At 38.3% G+C, this 26,996-nt stretch overlaps 1 protein-coding gene across 1 annotated transcript; it reads left to right on the top strand.

The window, feature by feature from the left end:
* Nucleotides 1–2,600: 2,600 nt before the first annotated feature.
* On the top strand, nucleotides 2,601–25,531 carry LOC127156956 (interferon-induced protein 44-like). Its single transcript, XM_051100133.1, has 7 exons — nucleotides 2,601–2,750; nucleotides 7,964–8,009; nucleotides 17,225–17,426; nucleotides 21,972–22,124; nucleotides 22,279–22,450; nucleotides 24,938–25,038; nucleotides 25,251–25,531. Exons 1-7 carry the CDS (start codon nucleotides 2,714–2,716, stop codon nucleotides 25,434–25,436), a joined length of 897 nt encoding a protein of 298 aa, XP_050956090.1. The 5' UTR covers nucleotides 2,601–2,713; the 3' UTR covers nucleotides 25,437–25,531.
* Nucleotides 25,532–26,996: the final 1,465 nt, after the last annotated feature.

A 26,996-nucleotide genomic window follows, 5' to 3' on the forward strand; every position in this document is an offset into this window, starting at 1 on the left:
GTTTTTCACTGCTCTGTGGTGTGGTAAAACATACAGGCTGTCTTGACGTCAGGCAAAGCCATTAGAAAAATCATCTTACATGTAGTAATCTACAAAATGTTTCGTAGTCTTGTTTGTTTATTTTTTTGTTGTTTTTGTTGTTGTCCCAGTTAACAAATTTCCTTTGCCCCAGATCTGGCCGTAATCTACAGATAAAGTGTGGCCCAGTGTAACGCCATGCCAGCAGAGGGAGCCCTCACCCACTGACTGACTGTTGCTGCTCCCTCTGCTGCTTCATTGGTAACTTCCTGTTTGGTGGCAATAAAAGGAGGCCATTACCAAACAGGAAGTTGCGAAGTATTGTTTTGCTCTTGCGGACTCTACCAAGCGGTTATTAAAGCTCGCACTTGGATCTTATACGCTTCCTACGAGTCCTCATTACACCCAGATTAATATTTGTTCACTGGACCGAAATTGGCCCTTATATTTTTAGCCAGACTTGAATCAAACCAGAGCCAAAACTCCGTCGTTCATCAGTACTTGATGCAATGTTGAGAAAATACTTAGAAAATTTAAATAATTTTTGTATTTCAAGTCAAATGCTGTATGCCCAGGAGGAAAGTATAACCTTATAGCATATATATGTTATATATTTATAAGAACTTTTCTAACTCAATTCTGAGTAACTGTTAAGCGCATTGACAAAAGTAAATTATTTTATTTACATTTTTGTTGTTAAGTGTGTGATTTACTTTCTAGTTAATACGAATTTTACATATACAGTCAGCCGCATATGGGCCACATTAGGGCAGTGAGGTCTTAACATAACTCAGCCTTACTAAAATGAAACATAAGGTCTGTAACAATCCCGACCTCTGTGGTTCCCCCCGATCGCCACCAGAGGTCATCATCACCGGAATTCTAGTTTTCACTCCATTTCCCATAACCCCGTACCTGACTCTGACCCCATGGACTATCACTTCCTGTTCCTCTCCTATAAATACTTCCGGGTTCCACATCACCTTTGCGAAGTCTTGTTTTGCCCCGGCTAGCATTACTGAGCGTTTACTTCTGTGTTGGATTGTTGTGGATTGACTCTGGACTGCCTTATCGTTGTCTGAACTCTGCTGCCTGCCTTTCTGAACTCCTCGCCTTGTTTACGGACTATTGTTTACTCAGTCTCTGCTTTACTCTGCCTGCCCTGACCCATCGCCTGTTTACCAACTCTGAGTATTGTCTAGCCTCCGTTTGGCTCTGTTGTATTGTGTACCGACTCTGCCTGTCTGACCCTGCTTTCTATTAAACGCTGCAAATGGATCCCGACTCTGTTGACCCATCATTACAAGGTCCATATATGGGCCACATAAAAATGTATTACTTGGTTCATGATAGGTGGAGTTATGGCTCTGGTTTGGTTCAGTTCTGGCTAAAAACATATGGGCCAATTTTGGAACGGTGAACAAATACTAATCTGGGCCACATTTCTGGGTGGAGATACAAATTACTTTACTTAACATGTGTACATTTATTTAACATCTTTTTTTGTTTGTTTGTTTTTGGTTAACATTAATGACACAGAGGTATTTCATTAGGAATACTGTCCCTTTAAGATGGAAGGCATGTAAAACTGACACATTCAGTTTTCACCCACCTGTTTACGTTCACTTAAGCCATACTCAACACGATGGACATTTGGACTACTTTGTGTGTATTTGAGAATTGAGAACTGATCATGCGCTGTATGAAAACTGAAGAAATGGAGTGTGAGCCAGAGAGAGCACTTCTAGCAGCACTATTCTGCCTATCCCACCTTCAATAACTTTAAGTTAATAGACAACGAATTGTGACTCCTGGGAAAAACGAGACGTCTGGTCACCCTATTGCTAACCCTTCAGGTAGGGGCATAGCCACGGGTGTGCCAGGGTGTGCCGGTGCCTAAAAACAGACGCAGAAATATTTTTTATAATCGTATATACATGGGCGGTGCTAAAGGTTATTTTGTGTAAACCTTAAGATGACTAATGTGTTTGTCTGACCTGGTGAAAAAAATCATCAAAGACAACTTCCATGTAAAAACCTTTGAGAATATGTGGAATTCATATAAATACATTGTTATGAATATAACCAGAGTGAACTCAACCTTTTCAGGCTTGAATAAATCGCATACAACCCACAAAGATGATTACAGTCCCCTGTACAATTCTCTGCTATGACATCAACAAACATGACTTTCATGTTATCCATCTTAAAATGCACCTGCAAACCTGCATGTGCGTCATAGCTATAGGAACTGTTGATAAGATTGGAAAAATCTTACCAAACTGGTTCACTTCAACTTTTTTGTGACATCTGACCAAAGGCTATTTTTCCCCACTGCAACAAAGGATATTTAACAGTCTTAGTTGAGGCATATGACAATAATCTATGATAGAAGAATATTATAATTAATATTCTTAAGTTAAGAATGTAATGTTTAACACACCCCATTGTGTGACCTGTAAATTGGACAACATTTTATGTTTGATGCATTTACAGTGTTTGTGGGGAAAAAAAAAAAACAGTGTCTAGAGGTATAAATACAGCCTCTGACGAGTACTGTCACACAAACACAAGAACACATTCATAGCAGTTCCTTAGTTCCTGTTTCTTTCTGTTTGAAGTTATATAATTTTGGTGTTTTGTTATACAGACTTCATTATTTGCTGGGAATACAAAGAAAAAACAGGAAGATAAAATGGGAAAATCACAATCAACAGAAGTCCCATCACAAGGTGAGTTTTGTCACGCTGAAATTTAAGACAGAGCAAAATTGAACTACTTAAATTAAATATCTAAAATTATGCAAGATTTTCTTCATAAATACTATTCACAATTTCAGCTAATTTTATCTTAGATTGTATCTGTGACATAAATGGGTTTGTCTGCCTTGTTCACTAGAACAAGTCATACTATATATTTTATTTACTTAGCTTTTTATTTGTTTTCATCATCTTAAAACACTCAAGTCCATGTTAGTGCTAAAAATCAATAAAAAAACCCACCTAATATTAAAGTTAAGTATACTTTCATATTGCAATAACTTTACATTCAATCCTTAAATGAATGTTTTTTGTTTTGTTTTTTTTATTTTTTTATTGGTTTAATGGCATCTTTTTTGACTGAAGGTGAGTATCACTGATACCAGTACTACGGATTTTATTTATTTACTTAACCATTGACTATAACCTTTTAACATTACAATATAATTGAGAGCTATCAATTGTAAAATTTATTAGATGTTAAAATGCCAACTTTTAATTTAAGTGAACTTAAAACAATCTTCACATAAACCCATTAAAATAAATATATTTACCTGTGCCCTTCAGCAAGTAGGAACCACACTAAATTTAAATACAGATGAATCCTTAAAGCTACAAAGGTTATTGTTTTTCTCTTTTTTTCTTTTGTTCTTTGATTAACAGACATCACAGCAGTTGGGTTATGTTATTTTGGCTAATATTACTTTAAGAGCTACCACTGCTAAACATGATGTGGATTTGACGTGCATCGTATTTTTTCACAAATCTTCACCTTTTCGGACCCACTTCAGGTCTTAAATTATTTACGAACGAGCTGACGTGTTAAATCAGGTGTGTTAGATGAGGGAGACAGTGTTGGGGTGCTTCAGGACAGTTTTGAAAACCACTGCATTTCAGAGACATGTTCTTAAATGTAACTCATAAATAACAAATAATTATATGCATGCACATTTTTAAGGAAGCTTTAATTTTCTTTTCATGACTTAATTGACAACATAACTATGACAATGCATGCCCCTTGTCCTTGTCACCTGTTCCATTTCTGCGATCGTTTGACTAGTGCCTGGCGCTGAGGCAAAGTAGGAGTGTGCATCTCTTTTTTGATGTGGTTATAAAAACGTTCTGTTTAAATAAAGGCAATTCTTGTCAAGAAAATTTGGATGAGAAAATAAATGCAAATATGACTATATACACTGACCTAAATTCTAAATATTTTTTCTATGTACACAAAAGGCCTGTTTCTCTCAAATATTGTTCACAAATCTGTCTGAATCTTTGTTAGTGAGCACTTCTCCTTTGCCGAGATAATCCATCCACCTCACAGGTGTAGCATACCAAAATGCTGATTAGACAGCATGATTATTGCACAGGTGTGCCTTAGGCTGGCCACAATAAAAGGTCACTCAAAAATGTGCAGTTTTATCACACAGCACAATGCCACAGATGCGCAAGTTTTGAGGGAGCATGCAATTGGCATGCTGACTGCAGGAATGTCCACCAGAGCTGTTGACCATGAATTGAATGTTCATTTCTCTACCATAAGCCGTTTCCAAAGGTGTTTCAGAGAATTTGGCAGTACATCCAACCGGCCTCACAACCGCAGACCACGTGTAACCACACCAGCCCAGGACCTCCACATGCAGCATCTTCACCTCCAAGATCGTCTGAGACCAGCCACCCGGACAGCTGCTGCAACAATTGGTTTGCATAACCAAAAAAATTCAGGAAGCTCATCTGCATGCTTGTCGTCCTCATCGGTTTCTCGACCTGACTGCAGTTTGTCATCGTAACTGACTTGAGTGGACAAATGCTCACATTCGATGGCATCTGGCACTTTGGAGAGGTGTTCTCTTCACGGATGAATCCCGGTTTTCACTGTACAGGGCAGATGGCAGACAGTGTGTATGGCGCCGTGTGGGTGAGCGGTTTGCTGATGTCAGCATTGTGGATCGAGTGGCCTATGGTGGCGGTGGGGTTATAGTATAGGCAGGCATATGTTATGGACAAGAAACATAGGTGCATTTTATTGATGGTATTTTGAATGCACAGAGATAACGTGACAAGATCCTGAGGCCCATTGTTGTGCCATTCATCCACGACCATCACCTCATGTTGCAGCATGATAATGCACGGCCCCATGTTGTAAGGATCTGTACACAATTCCTGGAAGCTGAAAACATTCCAGTTCTTGCATGGCCAGCATACTTGAACATGTTTGGGATGCTCTGGATCGGCGTATACGACAGTGTGTTCCAATTCCTACCAATATCCAGCAACTTCGCACAGCCATTGAAGAGGAGTGGACCAACATTCCACAGGCCACAATCAACAACCTGATCAACTCTATGCGAAGGAGATGTGTTGCACTGCATGAGGCAAATGGTGGTCACACCAGATACTGACTGGTTTTCGGACCCCCCCGGAACCCCCAATACAGTAAAACTGCACATTTTAGAGTGGCCTGTTATTGTGGCCAGCCTAAGGCACACCTGTGCAATAATCATGCTGTCTAATCAGCATCTTGATCTGCCACACCTGTGAGGTGGATGGATTATCTCGGTAAAGGAAAAGTGCTCACTAACACCAATTTAGACAGATTTGTGAACAATATTTGAGAGAAATAGGCCTTTTGTGTACATAGAAAAAGTCTTAGATCTTTGAGTTCAGCTCATGAAAAATGGGAGCAAAAACGATTGGACGACTGGACTGTTACAGCTCATTAGGCGGGTCTAAGGTAAGACGGCCACTCAATCAACTATCGTGGGAGCAGCCTCTGTCGGTGTGTTTCACAGATAGCTAAGAATACATAAGAATCCTCTATTTTTTATTATCAATTAGATCTTAGATAGCATAAGTAGGACATGTACAAGTTTGAGGGTAGCCTACACACACACATTACTTGTTTGTTGTTCTTCCATTCTTTAAATTGTGTGAATTTTTAACTATTGTTTTTAAAGCAGCCTTGGTCTGCAATGAATTACTTTTTAAATAAAATGAGCAAAACATTCTTTGTTGTGAAAAGAGTATTGCGATAAGATGACTTAATCATGAGGCTTAGGGAAGCGCAGGGCACAAACGAATGCAGGGTTAGTTGTAACACACGTTTCAGTCACGCGTTTAAATGCGTTTCTAAAATGCTTATGTTTTGTTCATCATGATAATCTTTATAAAGTTGTCTTTAATTTTGAAAAAAAATCACCCATTCACCTCATTCATATCATATAGGGCCTACATGTTTCATTTTGTTTGTGAAACATATAGGCCTACATTATTTTAATTCTGTGTTAGACTGCCTTAAGTAGAGGCCTTAAGTATCTCCATTTCTCTATAATGTTTGGGTAATAACCATAATCTGTGTCCAAAAGAAGTGACTTGTATGTTTGTAATATGTGTATTGAAAGTACAGTCATGTGAAAAAGTTAGGACACCCTACTGAATTCCATGGTTTTCCGTATCAGGACATCATTAAAACAAAACTGGTCCTTGGCCACTCTTAAAATTTCGAAAATAAAACCTCAGATGAACAACAGATTGCACCGTGTCATTATTTACTGAACAAAAATAAAGCCAAAATGGAAAACCATGTGTGACAAAGTTAGGATACCCTTACTGTTAACATTGGAATTAAGAGGGTAAATAACAGTCAAGCACTGCTAATCAAATACCTTTGATTAACTGATCATCAGCAAACAGACACCTCTCCTTTCAGGAGTGGACGTCCCAGAAAATTCACTGCAAGATCAGACCGTGTAAAGCTCAGAGAAATGGCAGACAACCCAGGAACTACACCTCAGACTCTACAGGCCTCAGTTAACATGTTAAATGATAAAGTTCATGACAATATCATTAGAAAAATATGGGACAAAAATGGCATGTTTGGAAGGCTTGGCAGAAGAAAGCATCTTCTATATATAAAAAAACAATGCAGCACAGTTTAGGTCTGCAAAGTTGCATCTGAACAAAACAAGTCTTCTAGAATAATGTCCTTTGAACAGACGAGACTGACGTGGAGATGTTTGGCCATAATGCACAGCGCCAAGATTGGTGAAAACCTAAAGAGCATATCAGCACAAACACCTCATACCAAAAGACAAACATGCTGGAGGAGGGCTGATCATTTTGGGCTTGTTTTGTAGCCACAGGACCTGGGCACCTCACAGTCATTGGCCATGAACTCCTCTGTATATCAAAGTATTCTAGAGTCAAATGTAAAGGCATTTGTCCAACATCTAATGTTGGGCCAAAATTGGGTCATGCAACAGGACAATGATCCCAAGCACACCATCAAATCTACAACAGAATGGCTGAAAAGAAAAGAATCAAGGTGCTGCAACAGCCCAGTCCAAGTCCAGAGCTCATCCTGACTCAAATGCTGTAGTGAGAACTGTGCATAAGCAAATGCCCACAAACCTCAATAAACTGGAGCAATGTTGTAAAGAAGAGTCGTCCAAGTTCCTCCAGACTGATGTGAGAGACTGATAAAGTCACACAGAAAATGAATGCTTCAAGTTATTGCTGCTACAGGCAATTGACTCATAAGGTGTCCTAACTTTGTCACACATGGCCTTTCCCTCTTGGCTGTATTTTTCTTAAATAAATAATGACACAGTGTGATATGTCATGTGATGATTTATTTTCCAAATTTTAAGACCTGCCAAGGACCAGATAATTTTTTATTATGTCGTGACACAGAAAACCATGAAATTTAATAGGGTGTCCGAACTTTTTCACATGACTGTATATGTTCATATGCAGATTCAATGGAAAACAAAACAAACAAAACAAAAAACACACACACACACATACACATTGTTTTTCCATGTTTTTATGGGGACATTGCATAAGCGTAATGGTTTTTATACTATACAAACTGTATATTCTATCGCCCTACACCTAAACCTACCTGTCATAGGAGACTGTGCACACTTTCACTTTCTCAAAAAAATCATTCTGCATGATTTATAAGCCTGTTTCCTCATGGGGACCTAAAAAAATGTCTCCACAAGGTCAAAATTGACTGGTATTAATATCCTTGTGGGGACATTTGGTCCCCATAACGTGATAAATACCAGGTACACATGCACACAAAAACTCACTGGAGACATGCATGACCACACATTATATTTTCATAAATTGCCTTTTCCATGAATTGTATTGATTTCTAAATCACTTCATATCTTTGGCAGATGAACACAATGAATATGACACACCTTGGAGGAATACTCCCTGGGGGTAAGTGGAAAAAAAAGACACTAAAGGCAAAGTTGTTTGCATACCAAATATGGTGTAGATTGTTTGGTTGGATGAATTTAAATTCTTTAATTCATGAGCTAATGGAAACTGAATTGGCCTTAACTGAATTGGAGTGAGAAGTCTGAGGGAATAAAGTTGCATGTCTTTATGACCATCTCACCTGGCTTGTTTTAACATAAACCTTGTACGAATAGCCATGCTAATGCAACATGTTTGCATGAGAATGGTGTAGGAGGATCATAGAAAGCCCTTTTGCCATAAGTGGTACGTAGAAGACGTATGTTATTTAATGTGAGATTTTGGAAACAAGTGATTACTCATCATTAGAGATCGACCAATATATTGATTTACCAATATTTTTTCCTGATATTTAAGCATTTTACCATAATCGGTTATCGGTTTTGTAATATCTTTATTTATCTTTATTTAAATAACTTTATTTAACGTAACAGCCATTGATGCACATATTAGATGTGTTACATAAATGCCTGATATGTAGCTAGTTTATGCAGCTTGGCTCTAAGAAATAGAGACAAACTCAATGAATCACTAGATAAACCGTCAAGTCCTGTCCCAATAAAGACGTAACTTTGCATGAATCAAATAATACAGCCATGAATGAGCGCATGTTGGAAATAAAACACTGAATTTAATTCTCTCTGTTATCTATATGCTCATCATTAGTCTTGTGAAGTCGCTTTCATTTTGCTTATTAGTGTTGCAGCTGATGCTTTTTATAAATAAAATGTTTTTATTGTTGTAATACGAAGATTAAAATTTAACATGAAAGACTGCTAGTTTTCAACACTTTTTTTAAGATGACTGAAAGCAGGAAAAATCAAAGTGAAGTATGGACTTTCTTCTACTTTATAACAGTAAATAAATATCAGTTCTGCACATCGGTTATCAGGCATATAAACATGCAAATAATAAAAAAAAATCATTATTGGTCAATCACTATTCATCATGTGCAGAGGAAAGAGCTGTATACTTAGAGAAAATGGATCAGTTTCAAATACCACCACCACCACAAAAGTTGGACTTCTCAAAACCCAAATGCCGAAAGTTGAGAAAAAGGTTTGAAAGATTTAGAGTTGCATCTAGACTTGAGTTATAGCCAGAAGAGAACCAATACACTTATTTATACAATGTGTGATGAGATAGAGGACATCCTCACATCATTATGTCTCACTTCAGAACAGCTCAGTGAATATAATACTTTCATGGAGAGACTGAATGAACATTCTATATCATGCAAAGCCACAAAGAGAAGCAGGAGAGTCTGCAGATAATTTACACTGTCTAGCAAAGCACTGCAGGTATGGACAGTTATATAGTGAAATGGTTCAGGACAGATTAGTGGTTGGACTGAGAGATTAAAGACTGTCAGAACAACTTCAGATGGATCATAATCTCACTTTAGAGAAGGCTGTCATACACATATGCCAAAGTGAGCTGGCAAAAAAACAAAAACTGCGAGAGTAGTTAAAAGCCAGTCAGGTCATTCTGTGTCAACTCAACCAGTGGTCCCTGGCTTATAGGCCATTAAAAATGAAGACGCCAAAAGGAAAGTTTGTTAAGACCTAAAATCTAATATCTTCAATACTTTTTAAGTTACAAACATGCAAACTTTGGAAAAAGAATATTTATGGCACTCGGACAGGTGGGTTCTAGCAATTGTTTTGCTAGAGGAAAACAAGATACATTTACAGTTTTAACCTTTTTTTTAACATCCCTCTTTACAAGACATAATGTATCTGCATGCAAAGTGACCCACATTTGGTTTTTGACTTCTGAACGTGTACAATTTAACAGTTTACTCCTGAGCCATATTGAGATTCCAATATCTCTGGAACTAAACCATATACACTCTTAAAAATAAAGGTGCTTCACAATGCCATAGAAGAACCTTTTTTGTCTTAATGGTTCCATAAAGAAGAACCTTCCTGTTTCACTAAAGGTGCTTTGTGGCGAAAGAAGGTTCTTCAGATTACAAAAAGGTAAGAAAGTAATGCATTTTTGTAGAGCCAAAAATGGTTCTTCAATGGCAATGGCATCGCTTGAAGAACGTTTTAAAACACCTTTATTTTTAAGAGTGTAGGCCCTTAACCTTTTCTTGCCAGTGTTGTTTTTTTTTTTTTTTTTTTTTTTTTTTTTTGCCAGCCATTGCCAGAATTTTTGATGAATTTCACTAAAGTTTCATGGCCCCCAGAATATTTTGATTTATAAATATCTGTACATGCGATAGATCAAAATAAAGAACAGACTCTCTTTTAAAAAAAAGTGTTTTATTCCAGCTTCAAGCTTTTTTTTTAATCAACACTTGAATGTAGGTAGGTTTCATAAAAAAAGCTGCATTTTGAGCAAAAAGCATTTTTATCAAATACTTAATCTAGATAATATTCTATTAATATTGTATTTTAAAATCATAGTGTTTTGAAGTACAAAATGAATTAATAAAACTTAGTCTTTTCAAGTTCATATTTCTGTTAGTGTACAAGAATTTAAATATGTGGGGAAAACTCCATCTCAAAGCAAATTTCACTGCCCAGCGAAAGAGGAATACTGTAAGCTTTGCAGGAAAAAATTGCATTATGCAAAACTTGCAGGTCCAGAGGCATAAGTGAGATAAATATGACTCATGATGAACATGAGAGTGATATAGCACTTTTTGGCACTGTCAGTAAAGCGCAGAATGATGCCCCTTGGCTGATAAAAAAAAAAGTGAATGATTCAGATGTTTAAAGTGGATGCAGAGCAGATGTATCTGTGATTTCAGAAGAGCGGTTCAAGAATGAAAACTTCGATAATTACAGAAAACAAAAAGTAAATCCACAGCCCAAGATATTTATGTGATCTTAAAGCTCTATTCGGATTGGACTAGTTTTACAGGGGGACGATACAGAAATTTGTGTTGCACAGACTTTTTAATCCCATCCGTATATGCCAAGTCTGTTTTTTTTCCTCACACAACATAAGTATACTTTATGTAGTAAGTATACAAATGTCAGTGTACTAGTAGTATACTTGTATTTTAATACTCCTTGGGGCTAAATTGGCCCACTTTCTAGTATATAGAAGTATACATTTAAGTATACTTTAAGTATAACAGTAGTAAACTTTGAGTACACAACTAGTTTTATCTGTTTTAGTTTGTACTGCAACTATACTAAAAGTGAACTCGTAGGTATACTGATAGTTTACTAATTAAATACTTGTAGCATTTTTAGTACACTCTGAAGTATAGTCTCAGTAATCTACTAGTTTTGTAGTTTTATATTGCAAGTATACTCGTAAGTTTTCTTTAAGTGAACTTTACATCATACTTTAAGTATACTATTATGTCCCTATTATAAAATTGTATATATTTTGTTATATGAATATCTGAACATACAAAACATCAAAAGAAAGAACAGCTTATTCTAACTTTATACATTTTTTTAATAAACACTTAAATGTTGGCAAGTTTCATGAATAATAATAAAAAAGAAATAAATGATATTTTGAACAAAAAGATGAAAAATTGGATTCAGAGTGATAATCAAAATCATAGATGGAGTCGAACATCCCAAAGCTTGACAGTCATTATTACCTCTTCATGGGTCACATTTTATTCCATAACGTTATAGTTTTGATGCTGTTTTTTGACTGATGATTGTGTTAAAAACATGTGGAAGCATCTGTTGGTTTGGTTTCTTCTTCACTTGTGTTTTGGAAATTCTGTACAGAATATGTGTAATAGTGCCCCCTACCATATAGCAATGTTGAACAATATTGCTCAAATATATTTAGACTTTTTATAAGTCAAGATGTTATGTCGTAGAATAGGAAAACACACACAAAACACAGGTAACTTATGAACTCATTCTTTACTGCAAACTGTTCTCTCTTTCGCCACCCTTAGATTACTCAAACATCCCACTAGTGCCACCCACAGGACAGATGGCGACACCACATCTCACTCTATTCACTCTACATCTCACCACATCTCACTCTATTTTAAACAATTATACTTCCACTCATTTGGTGCAACAACACATTTTTTGTAGGGATTACAACACATTGCATTGTAGTACCAATGTTTCAACTAAATAGTACCAACATGTCAAACATGACTTTAAAATCTCCCTTGATTCAACAAATGCATAACATTTCCTATAGAACATCACTTTACTCTATATGCATTATAGAACATCACCTTCCCACGTAAAATACAATTTCGTGACAACAATGAAAAATGTTAGTTCATCACATAGTCCAGAGTCCACGCTGGTGCTCGTCTCACCCTAACCTGTCTTTCAGGCTGAGCCACTGACACAGGTTGCATTGTACAGTCATAATCAAAGTTAGCCATCTCCTGTATCCTACTCTCTTCCTGTCCAGAAGAGACAGAGGTGTAAGTGTAAGGCCCAATGTTTCCCAGAACCTTCAATGGTTTGGAAAATGCAGATTTCAAATTAGGAAGAATACCTGGCCGCTTCACTCGGACAAAAAATCCTTGTTGGAATGACACTTCCTTTACTCCACGTTTGCAATCAGTGTATGTTTTGGATCTTTGCTGCACATTTCACTCGATCCACAATGTTTTGCATTTTTGGTGGATGAAGATGTTGCGGTATCTGTAATCCTGAGATGTGAAGTTTAGTACGCATCTGTCTTGCATGTAGCAGTTCAGCAGGTGCACATTGAGTAGTCGAATGAGGTGTAGAGCGGTAGACTTGTAAGAATTTCCTTGTGAATTCCTTCCATCCCTTGCCCTCCAGGGAAGCAGTTAGTAAAGTGTGCTTCAGAGTATGGTTAAACTGTTCAACTTCTCCATTAGCACGAGGATAGTACACAAAAGAGGTTCGATGCACAATGCCTCGGTTTCGCAGAAACATCTCAAACTCATGTGACATGAATTGAGAGCCGTGGTCTGAGACAAGTTCTTGTGGGTCACCTTCACGGCTGAAAATCATAGACAGAAACTGAATGACCGCTAAAGAAGTTATCTGAGGCATGAAAGCGATCTCTGGCCACTTACTAAAGTAGTCCACTAAAGTCACAGCAAAACGACAGTCTGTTGGAGCCATATCAAAAGGCCCCACAATGTCGATAGCAAGTTTATCCCATGCACCATTGGGAAGGGGTACAGGCTGGAGTGGCGGTGTGCGGACGACTGCTGTTTTGGCATGAGATTGACATGTAATGCACGATTTGATGGCTGTCTCAACTTGGGCATCCATACCTGGATACCAGTGCAGTTCTCTGAGTCTTTGCTTGGTCCGAACTGTGCCTTGGTGAGTATCGTGAGCCAAGGCAATGAACTGCGCACGCAAGGTATTACAAGTCTCTGGTATTACAAGTCCGTGTGTGCCTCTTACTACACCTCATCCTGGAGAGAAAATTCATGTTGGATTCTGTAATATGGCAAAAGTTCAGGGCCTAGGTCTTTAGGAGATTTCAGCCATTTGGTCATCAGTAGATCACGTAGTTATCACGTAATATATTGGACAGGCAGCACCAGCTGTCCTGAATTCATCAGCTGATATGGCCGTAAGGGTTGAAGTAAGCGCAACCACCTCCACATCATCCTCTAGCACAGGACCGCTGCAATCAGCTGCAACATTCTCACGTCCAGGTTTGTACTGGATGTCATAGTGAAACATCATCAATCTAGCTGATCACCGAGCAATCCGAAGTCCTGCCCGTCCGTGTCCCTTTGAGGTGAGCAGTGTTGTGAGGGGGCTGTGGTCTGTGCGCAACGTAAAACGTCACCCCCACAGGTACATTCTCCATTTTTCCGTTGCCCACACACATCCTAATGCTTCCTTCTCTATTGTGGAATGCTTGAATTCTGCTTGTGTCAATGTACGTGGCGCAAAAGCAACAGTCTTTTCAGACCCATCCGGGTGCATTTGGGTTAGAACAGCACCCAAGCCATGATTAGAAGCATCCGTTGTGATGATAGTGTGTAGCTCAGGGTCAAAGAGTGTAAGTGCAGGGCTATTAATTATGAGATCTTTCACCCGCTCAAAACTTGTCTGCGCCAGGTATAAACTTTGAATACCATGCTGTGAGCCCAAGGAAAGAATGTAAGCTGTGTGATATCCTTTGGTGGTGGTGTATGCGAAACTGCCTGGACATGAGATACATCTGGCTGGAGTCCCTTAGCTTATATTGTGTGTCCTAAGAATGACAGCTCCGTCTGTCTGATCTGGCATTTGTCAAAGTTCAACTTAAGTCCAGTTGCTTCCAGACGCTGAAGTGTTGCGTCCAAGTTCCTGTTGTGTTCCTCAGATGTCTTTCCTGAAACAATATGCAAATCCACAGAAAGTTGTATTTTCCCATCTTTTTTTTTGTTACCACGATTGGCGAGACCCATTAAGATGATTCAGTGGGTTCAATCACATCCTGCTGAACGAGCTGCTTCAATTCCTGTGAAACATCCTTGCGGATTGCAAATAGAAGCCGGCACAATTTTTGCTATACTGGTTTCACATCAGCACGGACCTTGACTAGGTGTGTGAATCCTTGTGCACAACCCAGTTTCTCAGGTTTCATAGTAGTGTCAGCTGAATTTATTGGGCAGCATGGCGATGTAACAATACGGCCGTCTAACAGCTGCAGTTCTAAGGCTGCAAACAAATCTCGGCCTAACATCGCAGTGTCAGTGTTTACAACGAACAGTTCTGCTGTAGCACGCCAATCATCTAACATGACCTCAGCTTCCAAGCAGCCCATTACTGAAATGGTATGTTCACCATAACTAAATTCAGCTTTGCTTCCATAAGAGTGGCAGTAGGAAAATACTGAGTGCACAATGACATTGGAAGAATTGATACCACTGAGCCTGTATCCAGCATTAAATTTACATTGAACAATACACATTATCTTGCTTGTGTCGCGAGGAGGGCTTTCTACAGTAAGCACAGTCACATCAGGAATTGAAATCTCACTTACGTGTTTGTGTCCACGGCACACTTTAGCGAAATGCCCTCTCTTCTAACATGCATTGCAGATAGCTTCTTTAGCAGGGCATTTTTGGAAGTTAGCAGTATGCTGCTTAGAACCACACCTGTAGCATGTTTTCCCTTGAGACGTGGGTGTGTGCGGCGGCACGGCTGCTCCTTGTAATGTCTGCGCATTCTTCCCTGTTTCGTGGCTGAGTTAGCTGTGCTGATATTGTGATTGCTGGATAACTTGTACTGTGCCGTCTGCTTGTTTGCTCATCACTTTTGCCCCGGCCACTGCAGTTTCTATTTGACCGGCGATGATGCAGCCTTGTTTAAAGTAAGATCCACTTCTAATAGTAAATGTTCCCGTATACGGGTTGAATTTGTTTTTTCAACAAGTTGATCCCGGATCATTTCTTCCTCCATGGACCCGAATTCACATGTAGCCGCTAACTCCTTAAGTGCTGCAACATATTGATCCGTAGTTTCACCATGACGTTGTCCTCGCTGGCGAAATCTGTACCGTTCAGCTACCACATTCACTTTTGGCTCGAAAAATGTGCGGATAGCTTGTAATGCTGTGTCGTATTTATCATCTGCAACAGTAAGCATGTAAAATAGTCTCTGGCCTTCTGCCCCCAGGTAATGGATTAGCAGAGCGCTTTGTCCATGGCCAAGACATAGTTTTCAAAAACACGAATCCATGTCTTAAATGGCATCGGCGGCTCTCCCACATTTTGTAGAAATGGTGTAGGTTGACTTAAATTCCATGGCATCCTCTTCGCCAATATGTTATGTCGTAGAATAGGAAAACACACGCAAGACACAGGGAACTTATGAACTTTACTGCAAACTGATAAGGGATTTTTTAAAAATGAAATATCTTCTTTTGGAGTGGACTTTGAGATTTGTAACTTTGTAGATCTTTTTTATGCCCAAAGATACACACCACACACTGACTAAATTCAAAAAGTGAAAAAACATAATAGGACCCCTTTAAGACTGAAAATGGCTCTACTAGGGAGGCCAGCAATCCTTGTTCTAGGGATTATAGTGAGAATTAAAAGACAGTGAGTAAGTTAAAAGACAGTTCCCTGAATTATTGGAGGGTCTTGGAAAAATGCAAGCATATGAGATATCTCTAAAGCCAGATGCCAAGCCCTTTTCACTGTCAATGTACCATTGCATTCCACTTTGCCTAAGTGAAACAGGAACTGGAACATATAAATAAGCTAAAGTGGTGAAATTTTATGCCAACTCAGGGTTTTGGCAGATCACTTCGTCACAGGATTTAGCCCTCCCCTTATGAAAAAGAAGTTAACTAATAGTTGCTATTAGTATACTTTTTTAAACTAAAAGAAAAACTATAGTATACTTAAAGTCTACTTTTTATGTGCTTCTCAGAAATGTGTTTTATGTACTTCTCAGGAATATACCTAAAATGGCATTTAAGTATACCTGACTTATACTTAGAAAAAGTCTGAATATATTTGAGCTATACTTGTGCTCAGAGAATCCATGTTTTCATTGTTATATGGTAGGGGCGCAATTACACATCTTCTGTACAGAATTTCCAAAAAAAAAAAAAAAAAAAAAAAAAGAAAGAAACCGAAACAACAGATGCTTCCACATGTAATCAAACACTATCATCTGACATAAAACTGTGTAACGTTATGGAATAAAATGCAGACACATGAAGAGGTATGATAATGACTGTCAAGATTTGGGGCATTGATTGACTCCATATACGTTTTGATTATCATTCTGGATCCAACTCATAGTCTTTTTAAGCTTTTTGTTCAAAAGATTATTTTTTGATTGGGTCCCAGTGAGTATTGAAATAGTACACATGCAAGTATACTACTAGTGCAATGATATTTGTATACTTACTACATAAAGTGTACTTAAAAATATACTTGAACTTCACCTAAGTATACTTAATAAAATAAACTTGGAGCATACTTTTTTTTGGTAAGGGTCCTCACAAATTTTATTACCCCATATGGAAAGTTCTGCTTCATTTGACTTTGAACTCTCTTTCACACCTTCCTGCATTTAGATGGTTTTAAATCACTTGAAATTTTAAATGGGCTGGACCTGAAATTGCATGCAGATGATTATGTTTGTAACAATGTATCTCAGTTCTAATCAGGCCAGTGATAATGTGTGTTTGCCACGCTGGCCTTTGATCATTGGGCAGTTCTTATTGTTGAACCCTACATTGTGCTGCATTTGTTGGTCTGTTATGTTTTTTAACAGAGAAAATGAGCTTTTGGAGAAAAAACTGAAAGAGCTTAAGCTGAGTGATCCAAATACTAAATATGTGAGGATCCTGGTAATTGGAGCAATTGGAGCAGGAAAGTCCAGCTTCATCAACTCAGTCAATAGTGTTTTCCAAAGAAGAATCACAAATGAAGCCCTTATTAACAAAACATCTGACAGCAGAACGTTCACAAAATTAGTAAGTACATGAATTTCTAATCATGTGTGAGTAGTAATTTAATGCATTAAATCTAAGGGGTTTCCAAAATTATATGGTTTAAGTTTACAAGCATTTTAAGATTGGTGAACCACGATTATTGAATGACAGTTGGTTTTACTAATGACTGATTCATCTTGAATGCAAGCATTGTAATGCAAGCACCTTTAAGAGTAACTGTTACGGAGTTAAAGGAGAAGGCGTGCAGATCCATACGCAAAGCTTTATTAAAAGGCGTGGTCATAAAACAGGCAGAGGTCGACAACAACAACAGGTATAATTCAGGCAAGACAAAAGAGTAATCCAGAGACAGGTGTGGGTCAAACAATGGTAACGTAATCCAGGGGGCGAGGAAAACGGGTAATCCAACAGACTGGCGAAGCTTCATTCACCTGAAAACCATGTGACTGCTTCAGTATCTGTTTTAAACGAAGCGAAGCTCAGTGCTGTTTCCTTTACATTATATTAAATTTTAATGTGTTAGCATTGGAAATAAATGCAACAATACTATGAGATCTGAAAGAGGAAGTCCATGGCTAAGTTTGCTTGATTGGTTGCAGCTGTGTGTGTAATCAGTGGAATGGATGATGGGTATTGCAGTTCAGAGTGACATGCCACAGTCTGTGTAATGGGAGAGCAGGGGCGGCTGGCCATCGGGAGCACGGGGAGAATTCCCGGTGACCTGGCAGTCAGTTTGGCCCGCTGCCCTATATATTTTATTTTTAATATTGTTGTTGTTGTTGTTTTGTTTTTGTCGCCTGCCGAATATACTAAAGTGTTTATTTCCGAATTCGCCATTTAAAGGAGAACTCTACTTCCAGAACAACAATTTACAAATAATTTACTCACCCCCTTGTCATCCAAGATGTTCATGTCTTTCTGTTTTCAGTCGTAAAGAAATTATGGTTTTTGAGGAAAGAATTTCAGGATTTTTCTCCATATAATGGACTTCATTGGTGCCCCGATTTTGAACTTCCAAAATGTAGTTTAAATGGGGGCTCTAAACGATCCCAGCCGAGGAAGATCTAGCGAAATGATCTGTCATTTTTTTCTAAAAATAAAAATTATAAATTTCGTTATAACCGACTTGAGTGGGCAAATGCTCACATTCAGTAGCATCTGGCACTTTGGAGAGGTGTTCTCTTCACGGATGAATCCCGGTTTTCACTGTACAGGGCAGATGGCAGATAGTGTATGGCGTCGTGTGGGTGAGCGGTTTGCTGATGTCAACATTGTGGATCGAGTGGCCCATGGTGGCGGTGGGGCTCTGGATCGGCGTATATGACAACGTGTTCCAGTTCCTGCCAAAATCCAGCAACTTCGCACAGCCATTGAAAAGGAGTGGACCAACATTCCACAGGCCACAGTCAACAACCAGATCAACTCTATGCGAAGGAGATGTGTTGCACTGCGTGAGGCAAATGGTGGTCACACCAGATAGCAATAGTAATGTGGTAAACTCTTGTTTCACTTATCTTATGGTTTCACCACAGTAAACAAAAAGTACAAGCAAAAAGAAATAAAGCTTTGTTCAGTTTTAAACTTTTGTTCAGTCTCTATTCTTTCTGCAATAGTATTTAAACAAAAATAGTAAAACAACAACAGCTCTGATAGTTCTGAATCAGCTCTGACGTTCAAATGGTGTTCAGTTCACACAAAAGTACATTTTAGATGTTACATTCCATGCCAGGTCAGTTCACATGCCTGAGTGAGATCCACAACTCCAGAGTAGGGCTGTGACAGGTGCAATCTATGTTTCAAAACAGAAAGTTTTTTCCTTCAAACAAAAACAGAAGAATGTTCAGTAGAAACAAAAAAAAAATATATATCTCTGCAAATGTTTTCAGTAGCCAAAGCTGTCCCCTTATGTATGAGCCATATTTTATAATTCATTATTTAAACATTCATTTATGATTATTATAATTTGTGTTGTATTATGCTGTATATTTTTCAGTTCATATTAGTTTTTTACTGCGCATGTCTAGTGATGTCATTCCGTAATTGCGTAGTTGCAAGATTATTGATGCACGTGAGAAGTTATTAAGATGCGCAAGTTTTGACCGTAATCAGAAACATTCATAACTGGAATCACAGTTCGTCAAGATAGAGCAAATTGTTGTAACCCAAGTGGATTTATGCAGGAAGACTGTAAAAAGTGTTGAACATTTGATGTTGAAAATAAACGAAGAACAAAAGGAATTCATGGACTTCTGAGTCGTGAGTAAACAAGTTCAATAAGAAAGATACGCGTGAGAACTTGTGGACTAACTGTAAGAAAATTGCATGTTCCATACATGCAAAGTCAAAAGCTTACTCCGTAATGATGTTGAAACTAAGTATTGTAAGAACTACAAAAGGCTGTTTGAAGAATTTGTTGAAAGCAATGCTGCAGTCTTGTTGTACTTAAAAGAGGAAGATCGTGAGCCTGATCAGGACATCTGGTATCAGCCTAAATTGCTATGCTGCAAAAAATACATGGAAAAAGTGGAGCTGTGGATTGAGGAAACTAAGAACAGTATTAAGATGTCTCAAATATGTCACAAAGAAGTTTCGCCAGTGGACAGTGTGTCAATGGTGGCGTCTAAGACACTCGCTTCTAATAAGTCTGGAAGTGGAGTGACGTCTGTATCCAAAAGGTCCTCAACGTCTACAGCATCCTCAGCTCAGGAAGAAGCTGACAGAGCAGCTTTGTTGGCTAAAGCAGCAGCCTTAAAAGAACGGCAGGCATTAGAAATGAAGGAAGCACAGTTAAAGGCTGAAATGGAAAAGCTGGAAATCAAAACAGCTCTTGCAATGTCCGATGCTAAAATAATAGTGTATCAGGATTGTGAAGAACGACAACATTACGCAAGTCAGAGTGTGGTCACCAAATCGAGTGGTGCCGATGTTCCCAAATTAGAGCATTATGAACATGATGAGTACAGTGTATCATCAAAGTATGGCAAAATGTTATCACGTTGTGAGGCAGTCCATTCAAGTGTGCCCATAAGTGTCAGACCTAAGAAGACAAGTACTTTAAAGAAACAGTCTACCCAAGACAATGAGTCTTCATGCCATAATATTGATACAGTAGAGTTTCAGAGAGTGATGCAACGTCAGACAGATATCACAGAAATGCTTGCGAAGAGTCAAAGGCAGTCTTCTTTACCACAGTGTGATGTTCCTTTGTTTCATGGAGACCCTCTTGAGTTCGGGTCTTTTATGAAAGCGTTTGAACATGCTGTTGAATCCAGAACTGATAGGAATACTGATAAGTTATACTTTCTTGAGCAATATACTAGAGGAGAGCCTAAAGATCTTGTGAAGAGCTGCCAGCATATGCCTGATCATCGTGGTTATGCAGAAGCAATGAAACTGTTACATGAAAGGTTTGGAAATGAGCTAAAAATTGCAACAGCTTTGGTGCAAAAGGCATTCAAATGGCCTGAAATAAAGTCAAGAGGATGGAAAGTCATTAAGTGTTTTCTCCTTGTTCTTGGTAACTCGTCGCAATGTCATGGAAGACATTGAATACATGGATGAGTTAGATAATCCTACCAACACGACGATTATTATCTCAAAACTGCCCTACAAATTGCATGAAAGATGGAGGGCCCACGCCTACGAGTATGAGGAGCACAGTTGGAAAAAAGCCAAGTTCGTACAGTCGGTGGAATTTGTTGACCGACAAGCAAAAGTAATATCAAACCCACTCTTTGGAGATCTGGATGTTTTGGCCAGTGATAAGAAACACTCTAACAAATCTCTTCAAGGATCCAAGCTGAAGAAAGAAAAAGTGGAAGTAGCTTTGTAACTGGTGTGAAACAGGTTGGTGAAAATCACAAAGACTTGATTACAGCAAATAATTACTTGACTAACTTTAAGAAAATTGCATGTCCCATACACCTCAAAAAAACAAAACACTGTAGTGCAGATCCATTTACTCGTGCAAACTCAATTTTTTGTTCACAAGTCTATATGCAAGTGTCCGTCAAAAAAAAGAATTCCAAAGTCTTTCAAGCATACTGCAAAGCGTCCTAAAATAAACTATGAAATACAGAAGGAAAAATTATGGCTGGGGCAATAACTAAATGCCCTAATTAGACGTAAAATATCTTCACAAGTGTCAAAGAGTTCAAAAAGCCATTCACGTCTACGCCGCGGCACTAATGACGCGAGGAGAAATCAAAGACGTGACATGAAACTTTTGAGAACTTTTTCACTTCGTTGTCTCTCCGCTCTCTCTTTTGCACGAGCTCGTAACACCTCCTTCCCTCTTCCCGGCATTTTCCTTAAAAAGAAACCTTTCAAAATAAAAGTTCTTGAATACCTCCACACCTAGTAAAATAGACTAGTAAGACTGGTTGATTAGCTGGTTCAAGTGTGTTTAATTAGGGTTGCAGCTCGAAGACCTAGTTTGGAAACCCCTGCAATTTACTATCCAGGGGACCCAGAAACCCTATCGGCACTCTGTGCGAGTTCACTTTAAATGCATTGAAATGGTGAAAGATATATTTACTTGTCACGTTGATGCTTTTTATCTTACAGTACAAAACCTATTACATAAGAAATGGACAATCTGGACAAATTTTGCCTTTTGTCTTAAGTGACACCATGGGCTTGGAGTCTGAAGATTTACATGGTGTACATCCAAAGGACATTGTCAAAGCCATGGAGGGCTGCATAAAGGAAAGATACAAAGTGAGACCTATTCCTTTACATGTAAACCGTCTAATAAATGTTATTTCAACAATGCAGTTTTAGTTCATCATTTGTTTGAATCACTTAATAGGATATGGCATAAGATCATCTTTATCATCTCTCTTATTTTTATCTTTCATTTCTTTAAATTCAGTTCAATCCATCATGTCCTATTTCTTCTCAAGATGAGGGCTACAGAAGTAATCCAACCCTACAGGATCAGACATACTGCCTAGTCTTTGTCCTGGCAGGTGACAGCATATCACGTATGAATGAGGCAGTGATTGAGAAGATGAAATATATTAGAAATAAGGCCAATGAACTAGGTGAGTATACAGTAAATTAAATAAAATGCCAGAAATAATGTTTATTACCTTTATCACAGTAAATTGTCCACGCCAATGGCAGAAATATCATTATTGTTACTTAAAGCAGAAGTCCACTTCCAGAAGAACAATTCACAAATAATTTACTCACCCCCTTGCCATCCAAGATGTTCATGTCTTTCTGTCCTCAGTAGTGAAGAAATTATGGTTTTTGAGGAAAGAATTTCAGGATTTTTCGCCATATAATGAACTTCATTGGTGCCCCGATTTTGAACTTCCAAATTGTAGTTTAAATGCAGCTTCAAAGGCTCTAAATGATCCCAGCCGAGAAAATTATTTTTTTCAGAAAATAATTTTTTTAATACTATTTAAGTACAAAAGCTTGTGTAGCACAGGCTCTGGGATGTGCGTTCACGACACTACAAACTATTGAATCACGTCGTAAGGTCACATGGAATGTAGGCGGAACTACAGACCCAGTGTTTACAAAGCAAATGTGCAAAGACTAAGAAAGTGCAAGCAAGTTTGTAAACGCTGTTTACAAACAAAAAGGTACAACGATGTCCTCCTCTCAAGTTGTAGGAGAAAATAAGATTCGCCATACTCAGTACACAGACGATGAACTTACACGATTCGTAGTGGTGATGGGAAGTTTGGATCATTTTACCGACTCAGACCTTTGAGTCTCGTTCAGCAAAATGAACAAATCTTTTTTTTGAGTCATTTTGTTCATTTTAGCAAAATATGATTAAAATGTTACGTGTTACTTCCCTAACACATCTACTGCTTACACAAACGCTGATCACACTACAAACAAGACAAAACTATAATAATGCTACAAGAAACAGAAAAGATTAATTCATTGTTTACCTGGGTCTTTAGTCTATGATTAGCTCACCTGACCTCTTATCTGACAAGTTTTCGGGTTTGAGTCGTTCGTTCATCACGTGACAGCCCCATAAGATGGACGAACGACTCGAAAAACCCAAAGACTCGAAACAGGTGAACTAATTCCAGTACAGAACCTAATAGGATGTTGCGCATGCACAACTGAACGAATCACTCCCTGAGACGACTCGTTCTTCCCGAGTCACATTAAAGATTCGTTCAAAATGAACAAATCGTTCAAGAACGACCTATTACTAATTTGTAGCATCGTGGACGTGCATCCTGTTCGATGTGTCATGTTCTGATTGGTTGTTTAAGTCGTGTCATGTTCTCATTGGTTTGTGTCATGTGACCCCTTTGTTTGGTATAAGTAGCCCTCTTGTTCCCATCATGCCTTGTCGTGTATTGAAGTGTAAACCTGCTGTTGGTGAGTCTGTCATCAAGTCATTGTTGGATTATGTTTTGATTTTGGATGTTCACGCCTGGATTTAAATAAAACTGCACTTGGGTTCATCACAACTCGCCACTTCAGTTGGATTATTGTTACAGAATACACGACCGCTATCATGAACCCAGCAGTATCTCGTCTCCTCTGTCTTTGTCAAGGCGACCGGGCCATAGAGGAGTTTGTGGAGGATTTTTGTGGACTGTGTCAGCTTGTTGCTTTTAATGATGTGGCCTTTAAGGACGTTTTTCGAGTGAATCTTAATGAACCCATACATTCCCAGTTACCTGGAGGAAACATACACTGGACTCTAGAGCAATACATTGACTTTGCTTTGTTGCTGGCGGGTTCACCTTTTACTGTGGGGGTTGCAGATGAGGAACCATCCAATCCCACAGTCCCTACCACACCAAAGAGTGTTCACGCCATGCCTGCCACTCCAGGGCCCGCTCACGCCATGCCTGCCGCTCCAGGGCCCGCAGATATCAAGGCCGCCCTTCCAGAGTCTGCACCTGTCTTGGCCACCCTTCTGGAGCCCAGGCATCTTAGAGGTCCTGCCACCCTCTGCTGCACTGCCCATAATGGTGGTATCCATCCTGTGTGTGTGGGCTGCATACTGCACTCCAGAGGCCTCGTCTATCCACGAGTCTGCACCAGAGGCCTCGTCTGTCCATGAGTTCGCGCCAATGCCTCCTTAGGTGGCGGCTCTAGCTGCAGAATTCAAGCCTGTTCATGTCATTGTTGGATTATCTTTGGATTTTGGATTTCGGATTTAGTACTATCTTTACATTAAGTAGTATATTAATATATTTTTGCTTGTCAAGTTAAACCGAACTTTTATTTTGACGGGCTGCTGTGAAGACTGTAGGCTCTTCATTATATGACGATAGTTTTCCGCAAGAGAAAGGTACCGGTTTTAAAAGCAGGGTATTGCGATACTTTTTAAGTACCAGTATATCGTGCAACACTAGTTCTGGAGTTCTCCTTTAATGACCAAGAGATACATGATAACTCATGATAACTGTTCCAAGAGATACATGATAACTTCCATCCCTGTATGTATATACATCATTACAAAGAGTAACAACAAAAAGTCATGTCAGCAATATCACACAATAATTAAACCTTTTTGTATTGATGGTGACTTTCAACAGAAATTCCTCAAGCAGTCGTCATGACAAGGGTGGATGAAGCATGTCCACTGGTAAAAGAAAACTTAAGGAATATCTACAAGAGCAAGAAAATACAAGAAAAGGTAATTATATTTATATCATGTCAAAATGTCCTGTCTATTCTTTTTCTGTACTACTTTTCTGTTTTAAAAGTTTAGCTTCTCTTCTTGTATAGTGAGGGGTGCACACATACACTTGGCACATGACAGGCCAAAAATGTGGCTTGAACGGTGAGTCATAAAAATTACATGTTTTGCAAAAGATTCTTTCAAATATTGACTGTGTTATTTTCTAGTTGGAGAAATGCTCGGAACTTACGGGTGTCTCATTGAGTCAAGTCTTCCCTGTGAAGAGCTACCACAAGGAAATTGATACACAGGAGGATATTGATGTACTGATTCTGAGGGCATTTGCTGATATTGTGCAAGTGGCAAATGATGCGTTGGAAATTAAGAGCATGATTGAAAAAACGAATGAATGAAGTCCACCATAGAGATGTTATAGAGGCTTCAGCTGCCTATTCTTCCATATCCAATTAAATCTGTACTGGACATATTAATTAGCATTTCTGTAAACATAATTTGCTATAGCCCCTTTTTTGTTTTGTTTTGCTTATCTGTAACTGAATGTACACTGCATTTTTCATAATTATGAATACAAAGATTAGTACAAGAGTGAGAGAGTATTGGATTTTTTTCATGTTTAATGTGTCACTTGTGAAGTGTTGTGAACAGATTTTGAAGTTTACTAGCAATCTTGAGTGATCAAAAAAATGTGAAAATTGTCAGTGTTCTGACAGAAAACATCCAGTAATAAATACAGGGAGAAGATAACAAAATGGACAAAATTATCAGAGAAAATTAATCTTAATAATTAATCTTAATAAGGAGTCCAATCAGTCAATCAACTAATTGATTATGGGGAAAAAAGAAAGAAAGTGCTTACAAAGCAAGATTCAAAGAGCGACCAACAGGCCAAACTATGGTTTTAAAGGGGTTTATTTATTTATTTTTTTATCAGAAAGCATGTCTAAGTAATTGAAATCATGAAACTTGCACAATTTAACAGCAATTTATTATATTTTTAACAAAAATTACATGTTTCTAAGGCCCTATGAAATACGTTTGATTATTTTTCTCAAATTCAGTTTTGTTTTTGTGAATCTGTGTTTTCCATTCATTTTCTGGATTCTATTTTAATCATTTCATTACATTTTAATAATCAAAAGTATGTCTAATGAATTTATAAAGGATAATTAGATTCAATAAAGAATTAATTTATTATAGGCCATTTATTTATCTTTTTTTCAGAAATACTGTGTTGTGTATTTAAACTTTTCTTGTAATTTTTTTTTTTTTTTTCTGGTAAATATTCCTTAAATATTCTTTTAATAATATTTTTATTTTCATTATTAGTAGTAGTGCTATCATCATATTAAATGATACATCTATGACTGTCAAGTTAAACTGAACTGAACTTTTATTTTGACGGGTTGTTATGAAGGTTTCTGTTTGTATATGATATATGATATATTGTATATGATTTTTCTTTTTTTTTTTTCACAAAAGAAGTGGTAAAATGCTCATGAAGTGACTCTTAGAGGCCAAAACACAGCGAGGGTCACGCATGCTTTAGTATGTGTGTAGTAAACAAAACTGTGTGTCTGCGCCATTCATTCACACAGAGGCACACAATGCGGTTTCCTTTGGGCTAGAGGACATTTTATTCACCACAGCATTTGACTGGATTTCGGGCCTGCTTCTGCCAACACTCTCCCGCCTAGTGGCCAGAAAGTGCAGCCTTCCGTGGCCTACTCAGAGCTCGTGGACGTGCTAATGTGCGCCACAGACGAGCCGACGAGCCAATCAATAGAAAGCTTCTCTACGAGCTCTGAGTAGGCCACGGAAAGGGAGTGGGAGAGCCCTTTACAAAGGGAAGGTCAAGATGTTGGCGCTGAGAACTATTATGTCACCGATTTAAGTGGGAGACTGGTTTATCACTGTCGACCTGAAAGATGCCTATTTTCATATTCAGGTTGTTC

This window comes from Labeo rohita, chromosome 25 (assembly GCF_022985175.1).
Source record: "Labeo rohita strain BAU-BD-2019 chromosome 25, IGBB_LRoh.1.0, whole genome shotgun sequence".
Lineage (NCBI taxonomy): Eukaryota > Metazoa > Chordata > Actinopteri > Cypriniformes > Cyprinidae > Labeo > Labeo rohita.